The sequence below is a fragment of the Cryphonectria parasitica genome (genome assembly GCF_011745365.1).
Source record: "Cryphonectria parasitica EP155 unplaced genomic scaffold M406scaffold_5, whole genome shotgun sequence".
Lineage (NCBI taxonomy): Eukaryota > Fungi > Ascomycota > Sordariomycetes > Diaporthales > Cryphonectriaceae > Cryphonectria > Cryphonectria parasitica.
In genome coordinates this window covers 561,327-583,068 of record NW_024468913.1, presented here as the reverse complement: position 1 = coordinate 583,068, position 21,742 = coordinate 561,327, and the positions used below count along the sequence as shown (strand labels likewise).

At 53.1% G+C, this 21,742-nt stretch overlaps 5 protein-coding genes across 5 annotated transcripts; 2 read left to right on the top strand and 3 right to left on the bottom strand.

Annotated features, from left to right (window-relative positions):
• Positions 1 to 2,869: 2,869 nt before the first annotated feature.
• M406DRAFT_71209 (uncharacterized protein) lies at positions 2,870 to 3,777 on the top strand (the record flags this gene model as incomplete). The annotated part of the gene is made up of 3 exons (XM_040925402.1): positions 2,870 to 3,327; positions 3,484 to 3,579; positions 3,696 to 3,777. The coding sequence occupies 3 exons, from the start codon at positions 2,870 to 2,872 to the stop codon at positions 3,775 to 3,777; spliced, it is 636 nt and encodes a 211-aa protein (XP_040775198.1).
• Positions 3,778 to 4,341: 564 nt separating this feature from the next.
• M406DRAFT_346471 (PLP-dependent transferase) lies at positions 4,342 to 5,785 on the top strand (the record flags this gene model as incomplete). The annotated part of the gene is made up of 1 exon (XM_040922192.1): positions 4,342 to 5,785. The coding sequence occupies one exon, from the start codon at positions 4,342 to 4,344 to the stop codon at positions 5,749 to 5,751; it is 1,410 nt and encodes a 469-aa protein (XP_040775197.1). The 3' UTR covers positions 5,752 to 5,785.
• Positions 5,786 to 6,299: 514 nt separating this feature from the next.
• On the bottom strand, positions 6,300 to 6,816 carry M406DRAFT_224267 (uncharacterized protein; the record flags this gene model as incomplete). The annotated part of the gene is made up of 2 exons (XM_040915683.1): positions 6,300 to 6,354; positions 6,437 to 6,816. Coding segments are annotated over 2 exons (435 nt in total), but the record flags the coding sequence as incomplete, so codon positions are not given.
• Positions 6,817 to 10,501: 3,685 nt separating this feature from the next.
• M406DRAFT_260426 (uncharacterized protein) lies at positions 10,502 to 13,000 on the bottom strand (the record flags this gene model as incomplete). The annotated part of the gene is made up of 4 exons (XM_040917363.1): positions 10,502 to 11,863; positions 11,951 to 12,214; positions 12,546 to 12,827; positions 12,965 to 13,000. Coding segments are annotated over 4 exons (1,944 nt in total), but the record flags the coding sequence as incomplete, so codon positions are not given.
• Positions 13,001 to 16,538: 3,538 nt separating this feature from the next.
• On the bottom strand, positions 16,539 to 20,476 carry M406DRAFT_42775 (uncharacterized protein; the record flags this gene model as incomplete). The annotated part of the gene is made up of 4 exons (XM_040924205.1): positions 16,539 to 17,231; positions 17,298 to 19,714; positions 19,785 to 19,965; positions 20,057 to 20,476. The coding sequence occupies 4 exons, from the start codon at positions 20,474 to 20,476 to the stop codon at positions 16,539 to 16,541; spliced, it is 3,711 nt and encodes a 1,236-aa protein (XP_040775194.1).
• Between the last annotated feature and the right edge of the window lie 1,266 nt (positions 20,477 to 21,742).

Sequence of the window (21,742 nt, the reverse complement as noted above, 5' to 3'; positions counted from 1 at the left end):
AACCGGGTCCCTTCCCTCAAGTGGGGCTCAGGAACCAACACCAGAACCAGGGCTGGGTGGCGGCTGAAAAAGAAGGGACAGAGGGCAAGCCGCATGGGAGGAGTCGTACCAGACCAGTCTCTCGCGCCTCTCCAGCTCAGGGGCTCCTGTGCATGCTGTTGCAGGGTTCACCAACTGAGGAGGAGTGGTACGTGTCTTCTCGTATGTGATCAATCCAGCCCTTTTGGCATACCTCGAAGAGGCGCAATCATTCCATTTCTCTGGCCCGCTTTGCTGTCTACCGAGGAGTTCTGCCTGCTACGGCTGAAGTCAATGGAGGCTCAAGTATCGGTCCGAGTTGAGCTAGCACTTGCAACTAAGTAGCCAGCTTCCCCTCATGTACCAGACCGCTGAGCCCCTTTTTCATCCCGGTTGACTCAAGGAGACTTTTGGCCTTTTCGATGGAGGCGCCGGTTCTAGGAACCCCCTGATATACTTCGGGAGGAGGAGGAGGAGAAGAAGAATAAGAAGAAGACTAAGAAACAAGCATTCAGAGCCTGGTATTTGTCTTGTATCTGATCCAATAGCCTTCCACACATACAAGCCCAGACCCCCGATAGAGCGGAATATGACGATGATTGTGGCCAGAAAGACACTCTTCTGCACTGCAGATTGACTGATTGTTTGACTGACCGACCGATTGACTGATTTACTGCTCCCATAGCATTCACTCACTCACTGTCTCGGGACGGAACACAACGAGGTGTTGTGTGTGATTCTCGTTGAGCCGAGCCACAAGGTATCTTGAACCGAGGAGAGCGCCAAGGGGTGCCACACGAACCCACATGCAATTCTGCTCTGCATGCATGGAAGTGGCGCTGAGACAATTGTTTCACAAGCACGATTTTGTGCCAATGGCCCTCGGCATGCAGCTTACGCGAGGAGGGAAAAGGGAACGTTGCGAAGCCACAGTATCCTGAGGAACGAGAATCGAAGGGTGGGTGGAACGAGGTAGTGGGTAATGCTGCGGGCAAGCATCTGAGAGGGGTGTACCTTTACTCACACTTGGAAAACAAGCTGCGATCGATAGTTATGTCTCTCATCTTTCATCCAGGCAGGCCTCTCGCAATTGTCACATTGAGCGTCTTGTCAGCTGCCACACGTGTGGCCCTCCAACAACGAGGTGTGGAGCGCCACCATTGCCAGCAGTTCCTCGTACTCGCTCCGAGCGACAGCCCCCCCCCCCCCTCTCATGTCGACGGCCAAGCATGGGTAGAACTGAAGAGTCTGGAAAGGCCCTTCTCGTGTAGGACTCGGCGTGGCGACGATGTATCTCTCGAAGAGGTACGTGGAAGAATTGTTCCGGCTCTCAGGATTGTCCAGACTCGGGTGCAGCTGAAGAACATGATGATGGTGCGGGGCACCTCAATCTTGCTATTATCGTCGTCATGCAAGGGGCGAGTTGACAACATCTGGACGTTTCATACCCAAGTACAACTTGTGGACGATGGCATCTATATCCAGAAGCTTCTCCTGCATCAATGCTGTCAACTTCTTCTTGCTCGTCTGCTAGCCGGGAGGTTGGCGGTGTCGACCAGATGGATCTTCTGTAAACCTTGATTCACACTCAAACCAGGAAAAAAAAAAAAAAAAAAAAAAAAAAAAAAAAAAAAAAAAAGGTCGTCCGGGAGGCACTGCAAGATCCAGTCCAGTACAGCGGCTGGCTGAGTGGGGGAGGTGGAGACCAAACAAAAAAACCAAAAAAACCAAAAAAAAAAAAAAAAAAAAAGGGAGGAAAAAGAGGGAAAGAGATGAAAGAAGAAAGGAGAGGGGAAAAATGAAGTCAACATTCAAAGAGAAGAAGAAGGATGCAGCCATGTCTGCCAAAGGAAAGCAGATTGTTCGTGGCGTCCCAGCCGCGGTCGCACCCATGACGACCGAAATGGCCTGCAGACATCTCGATGCAGACCAGGTTGATTGTCCAATGACCTAAACGCTTTAGATCGTTTGGAGACAGTATACAGAATCGAGCTTGTGCCCTTTTGGATGTGCTTTGGCTTTATGAGGTGAGGGGGGGATTCTTTTTTTCGTATTTATCAGCCACTGAAGATCCGCAATGCCGTGGACATTGCTTTTACACCGGGTGATTGCATAGGCTATAGCAATGTATGGACTTTATTTGGATATCTAGGAGTGTTTAAAAGGGTAGATAAGGTACTCTGCGTGGAGGAATCGATGGCTTTCAGAAGATCACCTTCACCGACAATCGTTTTCCGTCCTTTCTTCCTTTTTCTTTTCCTTTTTCTTTTAATCCTATTCTTTTTCTCTCTCTTGTTCTTTTTCCTGACTATGTTCAATATTCTAGACAAGGAAACATATCGATTGGAGTATAGTTTCCACCCTCTCCCCCCCCCCCCCCCAAATCATAGTAGCCATAGTTTGTGGCAAGGAAGATGTTGCCTGTAGTTGCACAAGCTCGCCTGCTTAGATGAACTGAAAACATCTCATAACTCAAAGTACTAACTAGAAACCTTGTCCACTCGGAATATATCTCCTGTACAGGTCTACCTCGCTGCCACCAGGATTTCTTTGCTATTTGTATGCGTTAGGATGAGCACGGATGGCTCAAGGGCCGGGCCTGCAGGAAGGATTTGTCTGAATGGCCCCTTTCGGCAGCCTAGTTCCATTACATGTCGCAGGTACATCTATTTCAGGAATCAGCTCTGCTGCAAGATGTAAGCACATCTAGGTCTACATTCATGGGCCCATTCATATTCTTTATACTTTCCTTAGATCGCACATGAGCACCATCGCTCCTTTTATTCTTGTTTCTTTCCTTCCCGACTAGCACAATGACACCGGAAGGCTCAGTTCGCCTGCGCAGGTCACGATGGCGTCCTTAATTACATCAACAATTCCCTCGAGCACCGCCGCGGCTCTTTCAACCACCACAACATCCCTCCCCGACGGCACAATCACAACGCCCATCGCCACCCTGACAACACCGTTCACACCCCCAGCAGTATCAAACTGCCACCCCCTCTGGGAAACAACCAGCGTCCTCACCGGCCTATGGGACCAAGACGACCACTGGACCATAACAACCGCACAGGCTCTCATCTCAGGCCCTGCCGCAGATGCGCAGTTCCAAGCATGTCAACCCTCTGGCTGGGCCGACGTAGTCTCGCAAAGCCGTTATGTCTTTAGCCCCGCCGTGTGTCCCAGCGGGTGGACGGCGTACGAGCTGACGACTTTTGTCTCGTCTGCCGCCTTTTCGACGCGACGACCATTGACGGCTTCGAGTGCGTACTGCTGCGCTGAGGGGTTCAGCTTGGACGGTGGGGGCCAGTATGTTCCTGCAGTGGGGGCGCCGTTCACCAGTGCAATGTGTGTTCGTGGGTCGTTGGAGGGAGGCCAGTCTCTGACGGACAAGCTAAGTCTCACGACGACGGCGACGGCGACGACGACAGGAGGCTTAGTGTTATCCACAACGACATATTCCAGAGGCATCGTCACCCTCCACACGGCATGGAATATCATCTGGGAGGCATCCGACACGTCCACCCTCTCGCCCGAGCCGCCCAAGCTGACCTCGGGCATGTACGTGCCAACATGGGTACCGGGCACGCAGCTGCAGAAAGGGCAGTACACCGTGGGCACACACGCTTCAGATACGGACGGGATGGTGGGAGGGTTGTATTATTTCCTGACGATAGGGCTACCTCTACTCGGGTTCGCGGTGCTGTGTTGCTGCGGGTACTTTTGTTGGCGGTCGAGGAGGGGGTACAACAACAATAGTAAAAAGAAGAAGAACAAGCAGATATGGCCAAGGGAAGCTATGGCGCCGCCATTGCAGGTCGAGAGCGGACGGGAGTTGCAAACTTGGACGAGTTATTCTGGGACGTCGGTGGTCAAGGCGCCGGTGGTTGCGTCTATAGCGGAGTCTTCTTCTTCTGGAGAGAGTTCAGTTACTGATTAGTGGAAGAGGGTTAGTGGTTGCTACTCATTTTTAGATCAAGTCGAGACTTAATCTCGAAGCATGTGAATGAAGTAGTTGTGGACGGAGTTGCACCTCCATAACTCCACTCAAAGCGGCAAGCCTATTTGAATCTCGCCTTATCTTAATGGACCCAAGAGCTATTATTATGATTTGCTGGCATGATTCTTCAGAGCGAATTATATTTGATTGTGTTTCATGAGTATTACTGAAGTATAAATAAGAAATGCTCAGTCTCTTCAAAAACCAAGTCGTCTAGATCTTCTCATCTTCATTTCCTTCTGTCTTTGGTCGTGGCTATCTTTTTACTTCAGAACTTCAACCCCTCAACATTCAAGACTTATTATAATCAAGGATATATCAAAATGGGCTCCATCGACACAGACGAGACCTTCTGGGCCAAACACAACAAATATGTAATGTCCACCGGCGTTCCCCCTTCCCCCATCATCATCACCAGAGCCCAGGGCACGCGCCTCTACGACGCCCAAGGCCGCTCGATCCTCGACTTCACCTCGGGCCAGATGAGCTCCCTGCTCGGCCACAGCCACCCGGAGATCGTAGCCGCGGTGCGCCACCACGCAGGCGAGCTGGACCACCTCCTGAGCAACATGGTCACGCGGCCCGTCGTCGACCTCGCAGAGCGCCTGGCGTCTGTGCTGCCACCCCCGCTGGTGAAGTCCTTTTTTCTCAACACGGGCAGCGAGACCACCGAGGCGGCCCTGCGCATCGCGAAGCTGTACACAGGCCGCTTCGAGGTCGTCGCCTTGTCTGCTAGCTACCACGGCCTGACCTCGGGGGCGGGCGCAGCCACCTACGCCGCGGGACGCCGGAATGCAGGCCCCACCGTACCGGGCCAGATTGCCTTTCCCGCACCGTACGCATACCGCTCGGTGTTTCGCAGGCTAGAAAGTGGTGGTGGCGGCTGCAGTGAAAAGGAAGCACGGGAGGAGGAGAAGTGGACGTATGACTGGGAGGCCGAGCTGGAGTACGGTTGGGCCATGGTCGATCGCCAGAGCGTTGGGTCGCTGGCTGCGCTCATCATGGAACCCATCCTGTCGACGGGCGGGGTGCTAGACCTGCCCAGGGGCTACTTGGCACGCATGGCGGCAGAGTGTAGACGGCGCGGGATGCTGTTGATCCTGGACGAGGCGCAGACGGGCGTGGGTAGGACGGGCAAGATGTTTGCGTTCCAGCACGAGGAGGGAGAGGAAGAAGGCGGAGACGGTAACAAGAACGGCGTGGTGCCTGACATCCTGTGCCTTTCCAAGACGCTTGGGTGTGGGCTCCCCCTGGCCTCGGTGAGCACCACAGCCGAGATCGAGAGGGGCGCCAGGGAGGCCGGGTTTCTGTGGCTGACAACCCACCTGAACGACCCTTTGACGGCTGCCGTGGGCTGCAAGGTGTTGGAGATTGTGGAGAGGGACGATATCTGCGGGCGGGCGAGGAACAGAGGTGAGCAGCTCCGGTCGGGTCTGCTGGCATTGAAAGACAAGTACTGGTGTGTGGGCGACGTGAGGGGCAAGGGACTCTTGCAGGGCATCGAGATCATCTCGGACCGCAAGACGAGAGCGCCTGGGCCGGAGCTGGGCCAGGCGGTGAGTGATCGGGCCATGGCCTGTGGTCTGTCTTGTAATGTGGTGAATTTGCCTGGTATGGGTGGTGTGTTTAGGCTGGCGCCGCCTGTGACGGTCTCTGCCGAAGAGATTGAGGAGGGGTTGCGCATTTTGGATGAGGCGTTTGGGTATGTACTGAAGGAGAGAGGTTTACTGTGATGAAATCCTGAGGTATACAGTATATAATCCCAAAATTATTGGTATGGTGAGGATCTGAACATCATTTCCTGTATACTGATTAGGTAGTAGAGACAAGAGAGTCACTAGTTTCGACTTTTCTATGTATATTAAAAAGGAACATAAGTCAGATTTGAAGTGGTATCTCGCAAGAGGGTATATGAACAAACTGATCCAGAGAAAACTTCACGCCTGCGAATATGGACAAACAAACAGGCTGCCTGACAGACTGCCTGACTGGAAAACGCCACCACCATCCCTTGATGAAAATAATAACCGAAACCAACAATTCGAAGATCCATACACCCAACCAGCAGCTGTCATGGAGGAAGAAAAGGAAAAGAAGTCATATCCAATACATCATTAGAAACGATTCCTCGTAAAAGGCAGATAAGTCACACAAAAGGTGTGTACCCCATGTATGTATTTTTCTCCCTGCCTTCTCTTCTGTTCAAGCGCATAAACTCCGTTTAAGCACCGGCATAGGGCTTGGTGTGGTGGTGGCCATTGCTGGGCGACGAGTTGCTGCGACGAGACCGCAGGGCCTCGATGGCGTCGAGAACGACGAGGAAGAGGAAAATGGCCCTGTGATGTGAAAATGTGGTCAGACATGTTGCTTCCTCGAAGACAAAACAAAGCGACCGAACAGAATACTGTAGAAACTCACCACAAGAAAAAGCCAAAGGCGATAGCGGCCTCAAAGGAGCCACACCAGATATTCCCATGACAGGCCGGGGCCCCAAAAAAGACGGCCAGGGCGATGGAACCGGCAAACCAAAAGATCATGGTAATAGACTCAAGGGCGAGGGCAGCCAGCTTGTGGAAGATGCTGGTCATGTAGAGCGGGGTGAGCCCCACGTAGGCGAGGACGAGCAGAGACCAGACGGCAGTGAAAAGCTGAAAGTTGAGGCGATCTGGGCTGGCGTTCCAGTACCAGCCGTAGCCGTAACCGTAGCTGCCGCCATCGTAGGTGGAGACGAGGTAGGCGACGAGGCCGAGCTCGATGATAGTGAACACAACGGCCACTATGTGGGCGATGGGGACGAAGCCGAGAACCATGGTGGGCGGTTGTTAAAGAGGCTTGTACGGTGATAGTGGTGGTAAATGTGGTGATGAGGAAGGAGGAGAAAGAGGAGTAAGTACTTTCGTGTGATATACAAGTATTGTCTGTCGTAGGGAGCTTAAGGAGTCCTTTGTTGATGATGGGTGCAAGTTACTGTTATATATGCGGAATGGTAGCTTGTATAGTGGGGAGGAGAGAGGCTGAGCAGCCAGGCAAGAAATAAAGGGGAGAAAAAAGTAAGAGATCAAAGGAAACCAAAAAGAAACAAGTGGTTTACTACTACGTAAAGAAAAAGGTCAGGCGCTGGTGAGTCCAAGGAAAAAAGGGAAGGACGAAAAAAAAAAAAAAAAAGAATGACGTGGTGGCCGCCCAACGAACAACGCATCTGGCATGTCACAAGTCAACCAGCATCTGAGATCGCCAATACAGGGCGACATCCAATCAGTTCCCCGTCGTCATCCCTGGGCTCAGGCAAGAAAGAGGGGAAAAGCCTTCCCTCCAACCAACCCCCTTGGCAATGTGTTGGGCTTTTTCTCTTGCTTCTCCACTCACTTGCATGGCTGGCAGTATGTACCGTAGTAGCTTAGCATATTCAACCTTCTACTATAGCACCTTCGGAGAATTTCATCCTCGAGTGACCTCATCTTTCCTTTCCTCACTCACTCTTTCCTTTTTCCTGATCTGGTCTCATCTAGGCTGAGAGTGCGGAAGGAGAAGATGCAGGCCTCTTTTCCAAACCGTGGGCAGACATGTCGTCATAGTTCATGGGCTGTAATACCCTATTGGCTAGTGGCGTTGGTGCAGTGATCACTGGCCACTAGACGACTGGGGGGTCCCCTGCTGCTGGCGGGTCTTTTCTCCCTCTCCTCTCGTGCCTCTCTCCCAGCAGCTCCTTCCCTTGGCGGGCTTGGGCAGGCACGGCAGACACGGCATGGTTCGCATGAGTTTCATGAGGACCCTTGAAGGAAGGTGGCAGGGACGTTTTGGTGGTGTTACTACCCAATATATATGGAACCATAGGTGCACTCACCAGCTGAGCGAGGGTGGCGCAGCTCACTTTGGTCTGGGCCGGATTACCCAAGGGAGGTCGAGAACGGAACTCCGAGGCTCGTAAGTGATGGTCTTGCTGATGAGTTCTTTTTCTTCTTTCGCTCTGTTTGTCTCTGTTCGATATTTCATTTCATTTAGACCATGTCCCATAGACAGCATCGAGATACGCCATCGCGATACAATCAAAGGCGTTTCGGCCCTGTACTGCCACGGCTCCAACCTGACGCGTCTCCCCCCAGCAACGCCACATACTCCTCGTCCCCCCCGCCAGGGTCTTCACCTCTAGCGGGTCCGCCTGCAGGTCGTGGGGCTCCTCTGCGGGGCGGAGAAGGAGTTCTTGGGCGGATGGCTGCCGACTATTTTGGTGGGGTTCTTGTGGGCGTCTCGGATGTCTTCCCACGTGAGCGAGCTATAGATTCTGCGAAGGTATTTTGTAATGTCTGGTTCGGACATCGCGTTGGGCAGTAGTTGTTAATCTCGTGCAACGTGTACGAGCCCTAGACTCAGCCTTTTATTTTGTCCTCGGGCCAAGAGCACAAACAGAAACGAGTGGCCCAGCCTGCGCCGTCCATCTTCCTCTTGTCCCTCCCTGCCTCCTCTCATTCAGAAAGATGAGATAACCCACGTGTTTCCTGCCAGACCATGTGCCTGTAGTGCGCTTAGATTTTGGCTATGAGGATAGATGACTGAGTCTCAGGTTATACATTACAGTCTTGATGATATGATGATGTGGCATATAGAAGAGCAGGAACGCGGTGGACGGAAGAATCCCATATGGATATGAGCGCAGGAGAACACATAAAATCACCACTCATGGATCTTGGTATCCAATGCCGTAGGGGGGAATCCACTTCAAGTTCCTGTGTCGAGGAGGATTGGCTTCCTGGGCATGGCAATCCAGGTTCACCTTTGCTAGAACCCCAAGATAAACCTGATAAGGACATTATATTTCTTGAACTTTATTGTACACACATGTACGTTCAATGCTTACGTGTAATGAGCACTGTGGTAATAGTCTGAAGACCGACTAATACCGAAAAGGGTTATGCCAAAAAAGAGCGGTGCCAATCACAAGCTTTGGATATCGATGCAATCCTTGCACGTTGATGTGATTTTTCATTCGCAGTGAGGCTATTACAATATAATTACCGAGTGCACTATTCAGGGTAACGACTCAAGACATTTACATTATCATCTATCTCATAGTAATAGATGGGCTCTTACACACCCAGCTCTTCAGACAGGATCATCTTGACCAATACCCTGATTCATCCTAGTTATCCCGGCCTATGTCCTTATTGCGTATGGCCTACTGAGTTGCCTGCATGTTGAGCGGGTTATGACACTGGTAATGAATTCTTCAGAGATGTGCTACTTGCTCAATTATGTCATATCGAGCACACATAATGCCTGCAAAGGGAAGGTCGATTACGCCGGGCTGTCTGTTGCTTCTACAATGCTGACCTTCCCAGTAATTTGATCAGGGCTCAGCATTTGTGCATATAAATAATGTCTCTTCATTCCGTTTCTCTTATTGCAAAAAAAGAACTCCAATTTTTTCTTTGATTGTGTTTTGCGTGTGCCATTTCAATACTTGTTGTAGACTGACGACTATTTTTATCACAGATGTGATTCCATACCCTGTTCAAAGTCACAAAGGATATCCCTTCTCATATCAAGCACACGAGTAAATACATCATCTCTCTCTGTCTCCTTCCTCCTAGACATCCCAATTTAGCATATGCCCAGAGCCATCCTCCTGAAAGCCACCCAAAGTACCCATAGAAACCCCCCCAAAATCATGATTCGACGTTGCAGGCGCCCCTTGAGACACTGCTCCTGCCGCCGACACAGGGTGAGGAGGGTGAGGATAGACACTGGTATTGTCATAATCAGGCATCACAGCAGAATGATGCGAAGGCACACCACCCATAACCCCACCACCGCCACTGGAATGGAGGGGCATGCCAATGTCTCCCATCACGAGGGAGAGGTTGTATGCATGGAGATCGTCGAAGGCTGCTCCTGCTGCTATGCCCATTGCATCGCCATAGCCTGGGGGCAGTCCTCCCGTCATGGTGTCGTCCAGAAACATTGTAGAGGGTGCGGGTGAACTAGAGGCCGGTGTTGCGTACGACGAGGACCCCCCTACTGGAAATGATGCCATGGACGAGAGGGCTTGTGGCCCCAGGCCTAGGTCAAACGCCGAGGAAGAGCTGCTGCTGAGCCCGCGTTGGTGAGGGTGATGGTGCTGCTGGTGGTGAGGAGGAAGTAGGCCTGGATGGATATGATCTTCGCCAAAGGGCGCTGCTGTTGGGTGTTGGCGATGATGCTGATCCTGGTCTGCTGATGTTGTTGTCGTTATGTTGACCGTGCAGGATTCGATGGTCTCTGATGAGCACGAGTGCTTCTCCCTGTCCGAGATGGTCCTCCTGGCCATGCGGAATATGGCAAGGGGGTTGAGGACCTGGTCAGGTGTATACTGTGGAGGACTTCCCCAGCCTGCATCGGTTGGATGCGGAGGAGGTGTGATCGTTGCCCTTCCTCCTGCGGCCTCCTGGTCGCTGCTGACAAGGACGATGGGTGTGGAGGAGTGGAGATGGTTTCCGTTGTTCGTTTCTACAGATGAACGAGGTATGGGGAGGCCTGCTGCAAGCAGCATTTGGACAGTAGCGGCATGCTGTATCCAGTAGTGATGGGAAGAGACGCTGGGGTATTAGCCAACGAACAATTTCTCCCAGTTGATGCCAGAAGGAAGACAAAAAGAAGACTTACCAGTGGTCGAGCGAGGGAGTGAACAGGAATCATGGCGTGAAGAGCTCGAATATTCGAGTGCACCGCAGTCACAGCATTCATCTTAAACACCTCCCCCTTTTCCTTAGCACTCCCTACGCCAGCGGTGATGCAGTGAATGACCACCCTTGCCGAGTCGTGCGCTACCACGCTGAGCCACGTATCTGCCAGTGCCTCCTGTCCATGCCCCAAGGCCTCCTCGAACAAACCACAGATCGCCATGCAGTGCTCAAAACACTGATCCTGCACGCGCTTGGTGAAAGAGGCCTGCTCAGGAGGACACTCGAGCCGCCCGCGCATGGGGAAGATGTCCCTCATGCCGATGCGCGCCAGGTCGCACATGGTCTGGTGATAGGTAAAGTGGCAGAACAGCATCCCTCCAAGCTGAGAGGCCTCTTTTCGCCTGTGGATCGCACCCCTCGTGAGGCGCATGCTGTCCGGGAGATGGTTTACCCAGTGCTGTAACTGTGCCTGTAGCATGGCGAACTCAGACTGTGGAAGCCAGGGCGGCTGTGCCTGGTCGAGGTGTTTGACGAACCGGAGGACCTTTCTGCGGATGCTGACGAGCCGTATGAAATAGGCCTGAAGGTCGAGCCGCTCCACTGCGGCGCCGCTGTTGCTCCCTTGCTGGCGGCGGTCCTCGGCGGAGACAAAGGGTAAGAATGTACCGGGACGCAGCGCCTCCACGATACGAGGGCGCTGGGCGTCGAAGCTGTGGTCGCTGCAGGGGAGCTGGATCTGCACATCTGCCTCGCGGAGGAGGGTCAGCTCGTCTACTCCGCTTCCCACCCAGGCGTCCATTGTGTAGATGCTCCACATCAGTCTCCTCCTGGCTTCTCTTGTCGTGGGTGACAAGCCCTGTTGTTGTTGTCCTCCTCCCCCACCTACTCCTCCTTCTTTCTTTTTGTTCTTATCTTTCGTTTGGCCCCTGCAGAGGATGTCGGGAGAGGACTCAATATTGATCTGGAGAGCCTGGGCCATCCTAACACCCAAACCAGTGAGCATGAAAGCGCAGGCGTGGTTTCCTACTCGCAGCTCGTGCTCATGCAGGAGGACCACGGCCATGGCGTTCTCGACCGAGGGTGTATCCAGCCCCAAGAGGACGACTTGTTGTGCCCTCCTCGCCCAGTGGCATCCTGCCGAGAGGGCCAAATTGCCCGAGCAAAACTGCTGCTGCCTCTGCTGGGACTCGCCGTCCATTCCGTCTCCGTCCTCATCCCCATCCCCATCCCCATCCCCATCCCCTCCTTCTCCCATGCTGCTGCCGTGTTTAACGGCATAGAACTTGGCGCCCAGGGCACACACCACCAGAAGAAGTGCATTTCCCTGGTGTTCATACCAGGCAGATGACGACCAGTGCTCCAGATGCCGCAACACAGACGGCCTGTGGATAAAGCCAAAACACCGGAGACTGTGCATGTTGGCGAAGAAGGCCTCGACTAGCTGGACGACATGCTCCCTGCTTCTGGGCAGCTCATGCGCTAGAAGCCATGACGATGAGGATGATGATTCTGTTGTCGTCGTTGCTGCGAGATCCGGCTCAGAGGTCGTCCCACGGTGGCGAGAACTTGACGGGCTCGAGCCGGCATGGGAGAGCGCTGGTGAGCTTGGGTGACTGTGCATAGCACCGCTGCTGGATGGTCTATGATCAACCAAAAGGGGAACGAGGTGGCCCGAATTAGCATTTGAACAGCAGTATAAAATTGTCGAAAATTCTCCCTCTCTTTTTCTCTCTTGCAAAACGAAGAGAAAAAAAAAAGAAAAAAAGACAAAGATAGAACACGAATAAGGGGGCAGGATTGCTCTTCACTCACGTTCCGCCCTTGCTGGAACCTCGTCTTCCCCTCCCATCCGCCTCCTGTGAAGCCACCTCCAGCCAAGCAGGGGCCTCTTTCCCATCATAACAACACTGTATGTCCCGCTGCCTGCAGCGCAGACAAGTAGGCCTCTCCCCAGAGCACCTGCTTTTGGACGACCGACATCCTCGGCACGAGCGGTAGGTTCGTGACCGGCGCAGACCTGCCTGGGTCCGGAGATACTCGCCCTCGGCCTCCCCCTTGAGGAGGGCATTGTGGTAGGCGGCCGAGTTGGGGCAGGGGAGGTTGAGGCGGGCGCAGTTGTAGCAGCCGCCAGGCCTCTCGTCACATTTAACCTAAGATGAATGAATCATGATGATAAATGATTAGATTTCTTCTTCCTTTCCCTTTCTGTTTGGTCTTCTGTACTCTCTTGTATACATGTGATTTGGCAATGCCAAACAGCAAGATGCATGATAAAGTGTTTTCTTACCTTGCGCGACCGGCAGGTTCGACAGCCTGTATTACTCAGATCAACAATATGTTCATGTTCATGAGAGGGAAAGGGAGAATGTCGTCGTTAATGGGGCAAGCAAAGTAAAACACAACTAGAAAATTTGAGAGACGCAATACTATGTAAAAGCTTCCATGGGATTGGTCGACTGCAAGAAAATATGTAAAGAACTCACCTGTTCTCGAACGTTGCTTTTCACGGCGGCCGGCCCCGGTGTCTGCCACGTGGATCGGGGCTCCCATGGCGTGGGGTGTGTCCGTGTGTGTGCGTGTGTGTGCGTGCGTGTGCGTGAGTGTGTATGCGAGTAATGTGCGACTAAGTAGGGCAGAGTATACAATATCAAAGCACCAAGTCTCCAAAGAAAGCCTGAACCTGGTCCTCGCCCACAAAAACTATAAATCCGGTGTGAAGTCGACAGCGTTTTCGCCAGATGTGGGTACGGCTAGTCGCCCTCTGCTTGTACGTGAAGTCGTCATCCCTGAATTCTCTGGAGCTCTTTATGTTTTCTCTGTCTCTCTAGCTCTGTCTTAACGTGGCAGACGAGACGCAGAGAAATGTTGTTGCCTTGGAAGGTGGGGAGGGGGCCGGGGGGGGGGGCGCAAGGAGGCGAGGGGAGGAAGTGTTGCTGAGATATGCTTTGAAACCTTATGTGTCTACCTCATATAATATTTCGGGAAACCCAATCTTCCAGGAGAAGGAAAAAGAAGGACAAGAAAACAATATAGTGTCAATGGTTGGGCTCTTCCAGCCCAGACATGATATAATTCTCTACGCCAGGATGATTTAGGATCTGACCGCCAAGTAAACGCTCGCGGGAGTACCAGAGGAGGAGGAGGAACGAGACGGTGGGAGATGTGGAGAGAGAGAGAGCCTTTGCAGGCGCTTTGACCGACTGAGCCCTGGCGGCTATCTCCCATGCAGTGTGTGTTGCTATATGTGCCTCTCTATGTTCTGGTGTGAGTGAGACTTAAGGATTCCTTGACGGAGGCTTGGATTACAAATATGAGTAATGCTGGTCGGATCAACGTTACACGGCGCTGGTTGTCATTAAAGAGGGAAGGGAAAGAAACGCAGGGAGGAGGGTGAGGTCATTATCTTGTTCGAGCCTAGGCCATGAAGAAATGAAAAGAGAAACAAAAGGATAGGAGAGGGGGGGGGGGAGAGAGAGAGAGAGAATGAGGACAGCTTCGCGCGGGCTGTGCTGACGGTGTGTGGTGTTACACTGAAATCTACCCACTTGAGATGCGCTTATTGACGTTACACACAGGTTTTTTTTCTCACAAGGAGGGATGGAACAAGGGCAGGGAGGAACAAGAAGTGACAAAGAATATAGTGAGAAAGATTGAAAGGTATGAGAATGCATTGTCGTACAAAGCTAACAGATGCGACCACTGGCGCTTACGATACATTCTCGTTGTACTTTGGTCAAGCTGTTTGCCCCGGCAAGACTTTTCTTCGCACTCTTTATCGTTGCACGGGCGTAAGCGAGACGCACCCTCGCCGAATTTACTTCTACTACCACGTGGTGCCTCTTGGGTCCTTTATGAGCGTCTATGGGCCCGCGAATCGTATTTTTCCTCTTTTCTTCCCTCTTCCTTTTCCCTGTTCTCCCCCCTCCTGACCCTCAACAGACCCAGCTCATGCATAGGTGCATCACAGTTGCCGGCATCAGTCAGCCCTCTCTCTCTCCTTTTCGAGATCGACAGGACGGACAAACACATCCAGGACGGTTCTACGGGCCAGCAGTGATGGTCAGCCCATTGAAACCCCCTGCGGCCTCTCATCCAGAACGAAAAGAGGGTTAGCTTAGACAGCTGCGGAGTGGGAACTATTTAGATCTCACCCATCGGTAGTCGTTCAGTGGATGCCGTAATTAGTTCCAACGTGCCCTATCAAATGATCCCATCCACACAATGTTTATTTTACGCGTGATTAGCCTACGAATTATGGGTGGGCGACCTGTGGTGCGGGTCCTATGCGGCCCACCCCTGTCTCCCCCATGGAGTGGCCCGGGGGTTATCGTCCCCTCTCTATGCAACGCGAGACAGAGAGGGAACAAGCAGGTAAGATGCGTGCTGACGTTTCGACGTCTTTGTGCATTTGCCTATTTCGTCCAAGTCTTGTTGGACCCTTGTTAGATCTGCATGTGGTTATGGAGACGCCTCGGCCGGGGGTGTCAGAACTACCATCTAGGACTCTCTCCCCCCCTCTATTGTCTTCTTTTATTGGTCTTTAGCAGCCAGTCGCTGCTGGTAACCGCTCGCTATTGGGAGGGACAATCATGTTCATCTTATCATGCTGAGCTTTGCTCATAGGGCTGACTCATAAGCTGTTAGTTGTTGTTCTCGCTGAGCTTGGCTCATGTATGGACAGTGCCCGAGTGATCGACTACAAGTGGTGGCAGACAAAATAGCCCACTATCATATCATCTCTTCTTCTCGTTCCTTGCAACAACCATCCCAGGTCCCAGATCACAGCTTCAAGAGCGGTGACCACTTACCAGGCTTTATCCGTCCGTCCACCCCACACTCAGCTGCAACGGGAAGGATCCGTGGGATATTATATGCTGCTCCTAACAGGGATCATCAGCATCAGATGGAAACTACACACACACAGACACAATCTCACACGAATACACATCGCCCACATAAGTATGTAGCAGTTTTCTGGTTCGCTGCTACTTGCATCATGTTCTGGGCCATCCCAACCAACTTAACTTCTGAGGCAGTGTCATGCAGCTCCTGAAAACCGCGCCCAGAGACAAAGGAAAGGCTGAGATAGTAACGCCACCGCGGGGGTGGTGGGGTGGAGCTGTGAAGGGGGGAGGGAGTGGGAGAAGGGAGCGGGCAGCAAGCCACTGGCAACACCGACCATGTATGACATGCAGACTGACTTATCATCTGACAAAGCAAACTTGCCTGTTTCCTGAGAAGAACCAAAACCAATTAGGAAAATAGAAACGACCAAAGTAACTACCGAGAACCTGCCATATCCTGCAAAGCTCTCTCTATGGACGCAGGAGCAGCAGCAAGGTGTTGATTAATCACGACGAAAGCTAGCTTCTCGTTCCTTATAGGCGGTGTGGATCAGTTTTAGGACCAAGCCACCGCAGCTCGGCTCCTTGTAGGCAACGCAATAAAAAGAGCGGCCGGGCTGGGCCATGCGACTCTGGTCTAGTTTAGCAGGCAGCAGGCAATCCGCAGATGAAGTCGGTAAGACACTGAACCTGGAGGCCTAAGCTGTGTCCAGAATCCATTCCAGTCGAAAACGATTAGTCGGAGCCTTGGACACTCGGTTTGGGCCCGCCTCTCCATAACGTTATTTACTTATCGACCCCGGCACCTGGCCCCGGCAGCCAGCCTCGTGCCGTGATTTGTTGTGATAATTGCAGTTTGCATTTGTGAGATAGATGTTGATGTGTTCTGGTGGTATTGTACAGCAAATTGGCCAGAAAATCCAGCAACGTACAGTCAGACATGCTACAAGAGTCCGTAGGAAGTTGTACAACCCTTGGAAAATCAAGGTGCAAGACTTGCCAGCCAGGTCATTAAGCTCACAGGGCTTCAATAGCTCTCAACAGCACTTCCACACCCCTTTCGTCGACCTCACTCCTCCCGTCCTCGTCCTGCCTGCCCGCTAGCAGCGACGAGACATCGCTCAGCACACCGAGCGGGATATAGCAGCCCGTCTTGGCCCGCTCGAGACTCTCCTTCAGCCGCGATGTGTGCTCCCACGCCTTGGCCGCGGCCTCTGCACTCTCGATGACCTTCCCTGAGATGCCACACATGGCAGCGCAGTGCATACCAAACGACCCTTCGGCCACGCCCTCCTCGAGCTTGTATAGGAACGTTACCCGCCGGTTGGTATCGTCGACATGAATTTGCATGCGCCGTGGCGCAATTTCGGGGTGGTTCTCGAACTCCGTCGCCAGACTGTGGTAGTGCGTCGCGAAGAAGCCCACGCAGCCGATGTGGGAGGCGATGTGGTGGAGCACAGCCTGGGCGACGGCCACGCCGTCATACGAGGACGTACCGCGGCCGAGCTCATCCAGGATGACCAGCGACCGAGGTGTTGCCTCAGACAGGATCTTCTTCGTCTCGGACAGCTCGACGAAGAACGTCGACTGCGCTGCAAAGATGTTGTCGTTGGCACCGAGGCGAGACATGATGCGATCCACTGGAGTCAGGCGGGCTGAGACCGCAGGAACGTAGCACCCGATCTGGGCCATGATAACCGCGATACACGACTAGTAGATGAAGGTAAGTTTCATGCTCGTGACCAGAGGAATCTATCAGCTCTCAAAGGGACTTACCATGCGCAATACGGTCGATTTGCCAGCGGCGTTGGCGCCCGTCAACAAGTTAATCTTGGCCTCGTTACCACCCAGCTTGATATCATTGGGAATGAAGTCGTCAACACTGTTCAGCATGCATGGGTGACGCAGCTCCTCGAACTCCACAACGGTCCGCTCCTCGTCCACAAAGACAGGACGACAGCTCGGCTGCCCCAGGGCTGTAGAGGCCCTGGCCAAGCTGACGAGGCAGTCCAGTTGGGACACGACCTTGATGGCCTGTAGCCACGTCTCATTGTCCGCGTCGAAGCGGCTGAAGAAGCTAGACGCAACATCCTTGACGACTTGCGAGTGTGTCTCCTCTGCCTCCTGCAGTTCCCGCACGAGCTCCTCGAGTTGCCTAAAGTAGTAACGCTTGACCTGTGCGGTGGCAGACATCTGCCGCCAGGTCTTGGGTACTTCGACCGCCTTTGGGACTTCAACCTGGTAGACCTCCTTGCCCACATCTGTGAACTTGAGCTTCGTGCATTTCAGCTTGTTCATCTGCTCGGAGAGGAGGGCATCGAGGTCCTTCTTGATACGCTTGATCTCGTCGACGCTGTTGTCAAAGGCCTCCTCGATGCCCCGTTCGGGGATCAGTAGCTTCTGTTCGCGGGCCATCCTCCTGTCGAAAGCACTGTTCCAGAAGGCGAGCGGCTCAGAGAGATTAGGCATGGAGGAGACGAGTTTGTCCACCAAGGTATTGCCTTCTCCGAAGGATTTCATGAGCGTCATGGTATATTCAATTTGCTCGAATCCATCCAGAACCTTGACAAACTCGTCAGGTTTACACGCACCAGCGTGAATACGAGAAATGAGGCGTTCAAGATCAGGCATTTTCGTCAACTCGGACGCGAACTGCTCACGGAGCTTGCGGTCTGTGTTCAGAAGATCCACAGCATCCAAACGCTGGTTGATCTTTGTAATGTTGCACAGAGGGTGGCAGACCCACTGCCGGAAGAGCCTCTTGCCAAATGGCGTGACGCATCTGTTGAGGAGCGGGAATAGGGTGCCCTCAGCACTGCCGTTGACATTGTTGGAGAAGATTTCCAGATTGATGAGTGTCTGCCCGTCCAGGATGAGAGTGCCATTTTTGTGGATGGGGCTATACCAACTGAAGTTCTGTTGTGACAGCAGACTCTTCTCCAACTTCAGGACTCGCAAATAGTGCGTCAGAGCACCAAGGGCTGACATCAACAAGTTCTTGTCTCTTGCCTCCTGGAGAACCTTGGGCCATACCTGCTCCTGGCCGTCCTCTGATGCAAAGTAGTCGTTACAGTCAAGCTCTCGGCGGGTCTGGTCAGACCCCCAGAACTCACTGTTGGACTTGAGATTGTTCCAGATCGTGGTAGGAGCAGTGTTGTTTTTGAGGATGCGCAGGGCTTTGGGAGAGATGTGCGACTTCTCCAGCAGCAACTCTCGGGGTGAGATCTGGGCCACGAACGTTTCGAACTTTGTGAGATCGACATCATCTTCGAATTCGGACAGGAAAAATTGGCCAGTGGCAGCATCGACGAAGGCGATACCGAATGAAGGCTTGCCCTCAAGGATGGACTCCTTGACGGCGGCACAGTAGACAGCCATGTCATCCTGCAGCATGCTTCCGTCCACGAGGGTGCCTCCTGTGAGGATGCAGGCCAGCTCCCGGCGGATGATTTTGTCCTTGGCGTTCACCTTCGGGCCTTTTACGTCGCGCTCGCGCATCTCCTTGCCGAGTGCCGATTCCATCTGGTCGACACGAGCAACCTTGTACCCCTTGGCGACGAACTGGTTGACCCACATGTCCAGGGAGCTCTCAGGCACGCCGACCATGCGCATGTTGACACGGTCCGTCAGCTTCAGGTCGAAGAGCTGGTGGCCAATTGTAGCGTCGTTCTCATACAACTCGTAGAATTTGCCCTTCTTGAAAAAGACCACTGTGTCCCAGAGGTTTTTCTTGATGTCCCAATATTGCTGTTCAAAGGCCGAAAATTTCTGGTGCGGGGGTACCCAGATGGTGGAGGGATCGTAGTCTGGATGACCAGGAGGGTTTTGATTGGCGTCGACGGGCTGTGCCAGCCAGCGATGCCGATGTTCTGGCTCCTTGTCGCAGGCCCTCTCCTTCGTCTTCGCAGAGGTTGTCTTGGCTTTCGAGGTCAGAGCTCTGGGACGTTCAGCCCGCGGCTCGATGTTGTCCGGGTCAAAGCGCCACTGTTGAGCTGTGGAAGTGGCCGGGAGACCGTCCGACATGTCTTCGTCCTCGTCTGGGTCTACTTTATGGGTAGAGACGGGCGGGCTTGATGCGGTATGTCGCTTTCTAGGGGCGGACGTGGCAGCGGTAGAGGGCCGCTTCCGCTTCTTGGCTCGGGCAGGAGCATCGGAGTCGTCGGATACGACAAAATCGGCCATATCGTCTGTTGCTTGGTGTTAGTGACACGCGACGCCTTGGCCCGGAGGGGGTTCAATAGACGAGCAGAATATAAGACTCACCATCATCGTCCTCGATAATCTCGTCATTCCCACCATCATACTCGTCCTCATCGTCCTCATCAAGCACTGGGGCACGTGCACGGGCCTTTGTGCGTGCCTGACGCGCCTTACGCGGCATGATCACGTCTTCGTCTTCGGAGGATTCGGCGTAGTTGATCGCCTTCCTGGCCTGTAGAGGTGCCTGTCAGCATTGCGAGAGACCACGATCAGTCTGGAAAATGTCCTACTTTTCGAGAGGGGCTACTATGAGCCGAATCCTCGATCTTTGGAACCACGGGCGAGGAGCTAGGAGATGGAAGAGAATCGCTGGGCACCTTGATGTCGACCTGGATGACGTCTTTGTTCTCCTGAGAGCTGAGGGGCTCTGCCGCATCGCTACTAGGGACGGGTGTGATCGTGGAGGGTCGCTTTGCGAAGGACAGGGCGTTGGATTTCGAGGTTGTCTCCTGCAGACACGGAGACGACAAGGTCTTGGCTCCCCTCGAGGCAGCAGCAGACGAGGCGGATCTGGAGGACGGGGTAGCTCCTTTGGCACTCGCCTGCGTGGCCGTCTTGGAGAAGAACCCCAAGATGCTCTGCTGCTTTCCGGCCGACGAGGGAAGGGAGCCGCTATTGCTACCACTGCTACTCTTTTTGAGCATCGAGGGCGTCTTCGCCGGCGTCCGAGCTGGGACGCTCGATTTGTCTCCCATTTTTGCGGTGTCGAGACCAGATCAATTGACCGAAGAAACAATAGATATAAGAACTTTTTCTAACGAAAAGTACAAAGAACAAGGCGCCAGACACGGAATCAAGCTCAAAAAAGGACAAATATTCGCATGATATGAAAGGGGAGAGAGGGTCGGGGGGGGAGGCGAGATTTGGGAGATGTTGATAAAGTGGGAAAAGACGCGGTCGAGAGGACCCCTGCTGGGGAAAGCGCGTTCTGGTTCTGTCGCGTCTCCCTCATCCCTGTTGACTGCGCCGAGCAGCGGGAACTGCCTGCTGGACTGTACACAGTGCTCAGAACCCCTACAAAATGCTGGCTAGAGCTTCAGTAACTACCCCCGCAGAATCCCCCACAACACCTGGAGAGCTCCAACTCCAGCGCCCCCACCTGCTGTCAGCTGTCCACGTCCTACTGTCTTGTTCCTATACCAGCACTTACCCTGCCTCAAACCGTCCACGGCCTCTGTCACGCAACGGCAGTTTTATGTGGAACCCTGCATCTTAAATACAGATGCAGACACCGTTTTGTTTATCCAGACCTCAAGGATGATTACGCGGCACCCTCCCTTCCGAGCAAGGCAGGCTGCATAAAATGCGTGACGTCCTTTAGCTCATGATACTGACTCGACCCGACAGGCCTGCAAAACTCTGTTCATATTGACTAATCATTAGAGATATAGGAAGACCAAGCTGCCATCGTGGGTTAATTGAAGGATGAGGCATCCAAAACCAGCTGTGAAGCTGTATAAACATCTAGAACACGTTAAACGCACGCGCCTTGCGCACGCAGCTGTGGGGGTCCTCAGCTAGCAATCATCAGCCTTGACAGCACCCAGTGCTAATGAATGAATGCCTCCCTCTCTTTCTTTGCAAGCCCGGGACGAGTGCAAGGCTTTGCTCTTCACCGCCGTTAAGCTTTGCTTCCGAGATCCGGCTTCAGCTGAATTAGAGTTTTCACCATTCCTACCTCAGGCGCATGGCTGCATTACAAACCACACAGAAAGCATCCGAGCGAAGGTTCAATGGCAGTAATTAATATCAATGACACCATAATGTCGGTGCGAGGATGGCTTCTCCGTAGGCAGCATGCGTCCCTGGCAAGGCTATTAAAAACCCAAGCAAGCAAGGGACACTCCTAGTTGGCGCTTTTGCAACCACCTGTAGATCAGAGTTGAAACCCTCGAGAATCTGTTTCGAGGGCTTTGGCCTCTTTTAAGACCGCCATCTTTAGTCCTCTTCCCCTCCGCCTC